Below are 8,105 nucleotides of genomic sequence, written 5' to 3' on the forward strand. Positions count from 1 at the left end.
TACTGTTAGTTCCACCATTTAATGCGCTCACTGCATCGCCGCGACATCGCTGGCCGTTGAGTGGCTCCTCTGATTCGTCACTTTGCCGCGCAGCCGCGATACAGCGATACAGCGATACAGCGATACCGCGTTGCCCCTTTGCTGCCTTCCCCTTGCCGCCTTCCCTTTGCCCTCCAGTTGACGCCATGCAGTTTGAGGGCAGCAGAAGGAGGGGAGCTAAGTACCCATACGAGGGAAGCGAGGATAGCAGGAGAGGAGGCCCCAACGATGACAGAGACGTGGAAAGGTAAGAAGGAGCAACACAATATAACCGAAGCGTTGCGTTGTACAAGCATAACGTCGCCCCCCGTGAGTGAGATATGTGGGGACGTGCTCTGCCCTTCTGCCCTTCTTCCAAGGATGGCAGCATGGTGGTGGACCAACAGAACGAGTTGCCATCGCTCGAAGGGAGACTTGCCCACCTACCCCAGGTCTCCCCGTCGAATCGCTTCTCCCCCCTCCAGCTGCATCCACTTCAACAGCTCAACAGATCAACAGATCAATACATCAACACATTAACATGCTAACATGTCAACTCCACCCCGCAGGTACCCACGCGAGAGAGCCAACTCGCCAAGGGGAGGCAGAAGTAGGTCCCACTCATATAGAGCGAGACGGAGCTCGGTGGAGAATTATCACGGTGGTGGGGACAGGTACCATCTAGATGGAAGAGGACGCAGAGAGAGGAGCTCGGCCAGCAACCAACCGTCTCGAGACTCATACGCAAAGCGGAGTGAAGGCAATTCAATGGACGAGGCAAGGTGGCGGGCCAGGAGAGGGGACCGCGATGAGCGCGATGGGCGCGATGGGCGAGATGGGCGAGATGAGCGGCTAGAACGCGGGGATCGACACGAAAGGGATAGCCGAGATGGTCGACACGAAAGGGATAGCCGAGATGATCGACACGAAAGAGATAGCCGAGGTGATCGAGATAGCCGTGCTGATCGAGATAGCCGAGATGGCCGTGCTGATCGGGATGAGAGGCTCGAACGCGGGGAACGGCGCTCCCACCGAGGGCGGAGCGATAGCCGAGAGAGGAGGGAACGCCGAGAAAGGCGAGACCGCAGAGAGAGGAGAGAAAGACGAGATAGGGATGAAAGGAAAAGGAGGTCCAGTAGACTCAACCGTAATTTGTCTTCCTCTCATGAAAGGTCCAGATCTAGAGAGAGGCGAAGAAGGAAATTACAAGCAGAATGTATTAAAAAAGCAGGAGGGTTTAAAAGACTAGCTGATATGGAAGGACATGAAACAACCAGCGTTTTCTGGGATGGATTCCAATGGGTAGCTAAAACGAATCAGTCATGTACCTCCCACTTAGATCCTGCAGTGATGAATTCTACAAGGAAACTAAGACGACTTTATTTTGGAAATCTACCTCTCCATCTAGGATTAACTGAAAACGATTTCCAGGAGAGTGTTTGGGATGAAATGAAAAAAAGAAAATTTTGCAATGATGAAAAAATCAATCCTGTCCTTTATGTTTGGTTTGCCAAAGACAAGGGCAACTATGGGTTCGTTGAGTTTTCCACTGTAGAGGAAACGGAGAGGGCCTTGACTATGGACGGCATGCTCTGCAAGGGGGTTGCTCTTAAGGTCTCCAGACCCAACGATTACTCCACCAACACGGTGAAGCACAACCAGCCTTCGCTTCTGCAGGGCGTTGCGGGGGTTAGCGGGGTTAGCGGTGTTGCGGGGGTTAGCGGCGTTAGCGGTGTTGCCGGGGTTAGCGGTGTTGCCGGGGTTAGCGGAGTAGCTACCGTGGGCAGCGTGTACGGCAAGCCGCCACCCCCACCAGGGGCTCCCCCCCCATCCGTGCTGAGGGAAGCAGTCGACCCTGGACAGGACAACCAAAGTAACCTCGAGACCAAGTACCTACGCGTGCTTGAAATCGTCACGGAAGAATCAATTAACGATGAAGATTATGCGTCCATACTGGAGGACATCAAAGATGGCTTCCACTCTCAAGGAATAATCATTAACGCCATTTTAATAACACCCAAGTATGCTCAAATGACCCCCTTCACTGTTGGAGACGTACTTATTGAGTTTGAAAATTCATCCGCTGTGGACAACAGCATCGTGAATATGTCAAACCGGAAGTATGAGGGGAGGGTTATCCGAATGACTAAGTTGGATGAAGCCACGTACGACATGCACGTCAAGCCTATCATCAGGGATCTCTATGAGCAAAATGGGATCTGAAGCCCTATCTCCGAGCGCGGTGGAGAAGGCACCCCTGGAGCTGCTCGCCCGGTCGCCCCGTCGCTCCATCGCTCCATCGCTGTGAAAATTTACGGGCGAGCTGCTGCTCATTTGTGGACAAGCCCGCCTTCACTTGTCGAGGCAGCGAAGATAAACTGTGCTGACTTGTTGACTCGGCTTCCCTTTTGCCACGCCGCCAAAAAAACTGAGGTTACTTCCCCCCGTTTAGAAGTTTGCCCATGCTGCTAACTGCGTGTGTGTTTCTCCCATCTACTGCTCGTCCTCCCTCTCGCCCTCCTTCTCTTCCCCCTTCTCGCCCTCCTTCTCTTCCCCCTTTTTTTTTTTTTCGAAGCTCCCCCGTTTTCCATGCCATACCCTTTTACACAGCGCTTGTCCCCCCGTTAGCCTTTTTTTTTTTTTTTTTTTAAATTAATTTTTACGACCCCCAACTTGGATGAAATGTGTGAAGCGTTACTCGAATGGGACGCCCTTTGGCAGAGGCGATGAGAAGCGGCGATGAGAGGCGGCAATGAGAAGCGGCGATGAGAAGCGGCAATGAGATGCGGCAATGAGAAGCGGCAATGAGAAGCGGCAATGCGGAACTGCAAAACGGAGCTGCCAATTTTATTGCCTTTAAAAAAAGACGCGCTTTCGCCCCCCATTGTGCAAAGCGGCGTACCATAATTAGTACATCCGTCGAGTGGAGAAGAAAACCAACAAGCGTGTGTACTCCTACCCGTGTATGTGTTTTGCTTCTGCGCAACTGCAAACGGGCTGTGGGATTTTTTTCTCCACCCCTTCTCCTCGAGGAATTGCCAAGCAAGACCTGAGCGACTCATCAGGATTCATGTTCATACGTGCCGCACTCCCCAAACGTAACACTTCTCACCCGTGCAACATGAGCGAAGCCAAAAGGACAGTACTCCTGGCGGAGAAAAAACACGACGAAGGAGTGACCGCCGTCACGAACAAAAACATCCTTTTCAAGGAGTGCAAATACGCAAACGAATTCAGGGAGACATTTATCAATATCGAAACGGACTACAGCTTGGAGAGTGAAAAAGAAAAAAACAACATCCCCCTGCTGAAGGTGTTTAAAAAAAAGTTAAAAGAAGAAAAGGCATGCAGTAGAGTGTTGATCCTGTTCCAAACATCGAAGGAAGGAAGTAGTAGGAGTTGTTTGAAGGAGCATCTGCTGAAGGTGCTCGAGCAAGACTACAACCAAGCCATCACAGGTGTGTGTGTCTTTGTGCACGTGCATTCCATCATGCTGCTAGAATCCTTGGCAACGAAAATTTTGTTTTCCTTTATCAAACAGCTAAAAGGGATGAAGAATGTGAACGGGGTCCAGGTTTTGTATTTCAGCGAGCTCAACAAGAAGAGCGTGACTGACCACTTCGCCTTCTTTGAGTACACTAAGGAACAGCCCAAGGGCGCGCCCCTCTCCGCCGAGCGCAACTTCGTGGAAGAGGTGGGCGCGCAATTGCAAGCGCGCAAGTGCTGACCCGCATGTGAATGATCATGACAGCGTCTACTTGGACGCAAAACCAGCCCACGATTCTGCTCATCTCCACCACTGTCCACGCATCTCCAACCCTGTCCACTCATCTCCAACCCTGTCCACCCCTGTCCACCCCTCTTCTACCAATCTACTACCCCACCCAACTAACCTTCCCTACGCAGGTCTGGGAGCTGTACATAAGCACCCTGCAGTTCTGCTGCCTCGTGAAAAACAGCGCAGAGCACCAGGGCATCTTCGACAAAAACGAAAACGTTAAAAAGAACTTCGCCCTGCTGCCACACTTGTATAGCGATGCCGCGAAGCAGTACGTGTGGACCGCCGACGGTAATGAGATCAGCGTGGGGACGGGGCCCAAGTGATGAAATGGGGAAGGAACCCAAGTGATGAATTGGAGAAGCCCCCCAGGAGTGGATGTGCAACTAGATGATCAGCATTATACGACTACTCCTACACAATATGAAAACGCTCCACCATCACCAACCCCTTCACGGGATTCTGCCCTCCTCGCAGAGTTCATCTCCTTTTTCATGAAAGACTTCCACCTTCCGATGGACGACTTCTCCGAAGACTTTCTGGACCTGTGATGGCGGGGTAGGAAGGCATCTCTCCATGGCCACGTCTCCGTGATGCTGCCCTACCGCGTCTCCGTGATGCTGCCTTACCGCGTCTCCGTTACACTGCCTTACGGCATCTGCGCGATGCTGCCTTACCGCGTCTCCGTTACACTGCCTTACGGCATCGCCGCGATGCTGCCTTACGGCATCTCCGCGATGCTGCCTCACCGCGCGGTACTCCGCAGAGAGGCGTGCAATGGTGGCTTGGGGCAGGTCCAGCCCCAGAGCCGTATCGATCAGCACGTCCAGCTCCACGTGCTTGGACAGGACCTTTAACCTGTTCAGGATCCCCTCAAAAGATTCGCGTAGTATGGCCTCCTCCTGCAGTTTGAAGTACGCCAGCGCCACCTTAAATATAAACGAGTGACTATAAATAAAAAAAAAATCCCAAATCCTAACTACGTAGACGATGCTAATGCTGTAGGAGAAGAGAGTAACAAACCATTGGGAGGCAAACATACTCGAGTGCACGTTTTCCTTCTTCATATGGACGTAAATTTTAGGGAAATACACAAGGAGCAGTTGGTCTAGGATAAACAGATCCTCATTTAGCAATGACATATCAGAAGAAAATAGGTCATTAAGTTGGTACTTCTCTATTAGAGCTATTAACATAAAGAAAGCATCCTCCTCATTCATGTAAAGAATGAAGGTCGCCACGATGAATGCCATCCCTTGACAGTAACCCAAACTTGTGTTGTAATTACTGTAAGCCTTTAGTACATTAAAAAGTATTTGCTGACCTTGTTCATAATTATTTTTAAATAAAATGTGCTTCGGGTATGTCCTGTTCATATCTTTCTTTATTGCACTTTCGTATTGGTTACTTATGCTCAGGTAATATTGATACCTACTGCTGCCTCTCTCATTTGCATGACCTTTTTCTCTCAACTTACTCTCCTTTTTGTATTCATATGACTCTACTAAGACTTGCCATACGAATCCTCTCAAGTGATCGGGCACTCCATTTTTTACCTCCTCTTTTATGTAACCATCAAGCTGCTTGCTCATGCAGGTAAAATAGCTTTTCTTTTTTTCAAGAGAGAGTGTAGCAATCGCATTGGGGAGTGTGGCAATCGCATTGTGGAGTGTAGCAATCGCATTAGGGAGTGTAGCAATCCCATTGGGGAGTCCACCCTTGGTGCTGCTGGACACGTAACTCACTTGGCTGTTTTTTCCCCTTTTCTGGGACTGCCCCACTTCATCTGCTTTGTTTCTCCCCCCAGTGTAGCTACTACCAACCTGCGAAGTGATGTACTGCTTTTGAGTGGGACTTTTAGAACGTCCTTCCTCTTTGTTTTCTGTCTCCCACTGGGTGGCTCTGCCATTTGGTTTGTCATCCGTCTGCTCACTCTTCACGGGGACGTTCTGTGCACCATTTGTGCTCGCTCCCCCGATGGCATAACTTCCCGCACTGGATAAACCTTTTCCCCGTTCCTTCCTACACACTGTCGTGCCATTCTTTTCACTTTTTTTCAAATTAAAGTAATTATCGTACGATAAGGGTGTGGTCAAAAAAAAGGACAGTTTGCTTTTACCTGAGTTGACACTGGTCGGCGTCGTTTCCTTGCAGTCCCTACTGAAGTTCGTCCCGTCCGTTTTGCCTCTTCCTTCTGCGCCCTCGGTTTGCTTCGCGCTGCCTGCTGACGCTGCTGCCATTTCTTGCTGAATTAACTTCTTCAAGTGAAACAGCTCCATCTTCTTCTCATATATGCGGTTCCATGTTTTGATTTTCTGGATGTCCTCCGCGAAGTTTCGAACGCTGTCGTTTGTTTGCATTTTGTGTCACCCCAGCAGGGGGAGGAGGGGGGGTTGGTTACAAAATATGGGCGCGAAAATTGCCCGAGTGGACCGTCTCATCAGCTTGACGGGGCCTCGAATTGGAAGAGGCACAAAATGGGGATATAGCTTCTGCTAACTAGTGTTCAAACTGTTCAAATGAAGACACACACAGGGGTTGTGTCCATGCGAGTTGCGAATTGGTGGGGAGAAGGAGTTAGCCAAAAGGTGGAAAAAATAAAAAAAAAGTCAGGTAAAAATTGAAAAAAAAAAAAAAAAGGTCAGGTAAAAATTAAAAAAAAAAGTCAGGTAAAAAGCTAAAAAAAAATGGTCAGGTAAATATCTGAAAAATGGTGCAAAAGAGTTAGCTAAAAAGCGGTGCAAACAGTCAGCTTAGAAGCGGCGCAACAAAAACACGTTCGTGCGAATTTCCCACTCTGCCTAGAGTTCCTTTGTGCCAGGCGGCGTATTCTCTCCACAGGACGCATGCCCTCTTTTATCTTCCCTAATTGTCTTTCGGTATCTGCCAGATTAGGAGGTAATTGCTAGCTGCGGAAGGGGACAAAAGGGAATGAACATACAAACTGGGGCTACGGCGTCGAAAAATGATTACCATCGGGCATGATCACACACACGTAAGCAAACAAAAAAAAAAAAAAAAGAGAGAGAGGGGGGGCGAGAGAGAGGGGGCGAGAGAGAGGGAGAGGGAGAGAGACGCTCTCCTCGCGGAAAAAGCGGCGAGAAAAACTTACTCGTTACAAACGCTGCTCGGTTGTACACCCATTTTACAAACAAAACGTGGTTGTCAATTTTTTTTTTGCACACGGGGTTTCCCTTTATGTCCCAGACGTGGAGGTTCCCATCTCTTCCGCCTTCACGAAGGGGGGAAAGAACGGTCGCAGTGAAGGTGTGGCCACGGTGAGGAGGCCTCGTTGAATATACGCCGCAACACTGTTGCGATAAGGGGTGAGGGGATTCCCCGAAGTGGTCCCAAAGGGGACCAGCCTCTAAGCGGGGGGGTCACAAAACGGGGAGGTCACAAAACGGCGCGCACAGCGATTGCACAACGCTTGCACAACGCTTGCACAACGCTTCCACACCGCTTCCACACCGCTTCCACACCGCTTCCACATTGCACATCTCACATCGCACATGGGGCCTCACCGGAGAGCACATAATTCGAGTCGAACGAATAAATCGGGTAGGAAGGTACAACGGGCGAGGCGCGCGGAGAGCTGCTCTCGTAGAGGAAGCTGTACGAGTAAAGCACATCCCCTGTGTAGGCGTCCAACGTGTAAATGCAACAGTTCTGTGTCGCTATGAGCATTTTCTTCTCATCGAATGAAAAGTCAATGTGTGTGCACACGTTGTTATTTGCCGTAAGTTTTGTAATGTCAAAGTTTGCAAAAAATTCATCGTTGTAATCATCCCCAAAACAGCTGCATAGGTAAATCGTATTTGTCCTCACAGTGTAGGCGTAGATAATCCCTGTTTTGTTATAGCTAGCTATGCACTGTTCATTCTCTACACTGGTCCTGTAGATAGTAGTTTGGTCCCTTATGTTGGTAACTATCAGTTCTTTACTCCTCAACGCGACGATGAAGATGTGTGTGTTTGGGTGCACGACAAAACTGTTGTCAACAATTTCGCTAAGAAATTCAAACACGTGTATCACCTTTTTTTGCAGCAAATGGAAATGATATACTTTGCACTTTTTTTTTTTTCGTATGCACTAAAGAGACATTCGTTCACTTGGCAGTCTGTGGCAGAGTCGGCATTCTCCTCCAAAGTGCTTTTTACTAACTTCACGTCATTAATTACTATGTCTTCAATGCTGTATGTTAGTTTTTCCTTTTTTTCGTTCAAATCGTAAATCTGTATCACATTCTTCGTGTTTGTCGTCGCGATTAAGTTGTTAAGCAAGTCTATGCTGGATATGTATCCTTCAA

The 8,105-nt window shown here is 49.2% G+C and overlaps 4 protein-coding genes across 4 annotated transcripts; 2 read left to right on the plus strand and 2 right to left on the minus strand.

Annotated features, from left to right (window-relative positions):
• Positions 1 to 907: 907 nt before the first annotated feature.
• PCYB_123630 (splicing factor) lies at positions 908 to 2,241 on the plus strand (the record flags this gene model as incomplete). Its single annotated transcript, XM_004223696.1, has 2 exons — positions 908 to 1,253; positions 1,358 to 2,241. 2 exons carry the CDS (start codon positions 908 to 910, stop codon positions 2,239 to 2,241), a joined length of 1,230 nt encoding a protein of 409 aa, XP_004223744.1.
• An 898-nt stretch (positions 2,242 to 3,139) lies between these two features.
• Positions 3,140 to 4,122, plus strand: PCYB_123640 (hypothetical protein; the record flags this gene model as incomplete). Its single annotated transcript, XM_004223697.1, has 2 exons — positions 3,140 to 3,712; positions 3,925 to 4,122. The coding sequence occupies 2 exons, from the start codon at positions 3,140 to 3,142 to the stop codon at positions 4,120 to 4,122; spliced, it is 771 nt and encodes a 256-aa protein (XP_004223745.1).
• Positions 4,123 to 4,248: 126 nt separating this feature from the next.
• On the minus strand, positions 4,249 to 6,156 carry PCYB_123650 (TBC domain containing protein; the record flags this gene model as incomplete). Its single annotated transcript, XM_004223698.1, has 2 exons — positions 4,249 to 4,341; positions 4,474 to 6,156. The coding sequence occupies 2 exons, from the start codon at positions 6,154 to 6,156 to the stop codon at positions 4,249 to 4,251; spliced, it is 1,776 nt and encodes a 591-aa protein (XP_004223746.1).
• A 505-nt stretch (positions 6,157 to 6,661) lies between these two features.
• Positions 6,662 to 7,483, minus strand: PCYB_123660 (WD domain G-beta repeat domain containing protein; the record flags this gene model as incomplete). The annotated part of the gene is made up of 3 exons (XM_004223699.1): positions 6,662 to 6,705; positions 6,909 to 7,028; positions 7,321 to 7,483. 3 exons carry the CDS (start codon positions 7,481 to 7,483, stop codon positions 6,662 to 6,664), a joined length of 327 nt encoding a protein of 108 aa, XP_004223747.1.
• Positions 7,484 to 8,105: the final 622 nt, after the last annotated feature.

This window comes from Plasmodium cynomolgi, chromosome 12 (assembly GCF_000321355.1).
Source record: "Plasmodium cynomolgi strain B DNA, chromosome 12, whole genome shotgun sequence".
Lineage (NCBI taxonomy): Eukaryota > Apicomplexa > Aconoidasida > Haemosporida > Plasmodiidae > Plasmodium > Plasmodium cynomolgi.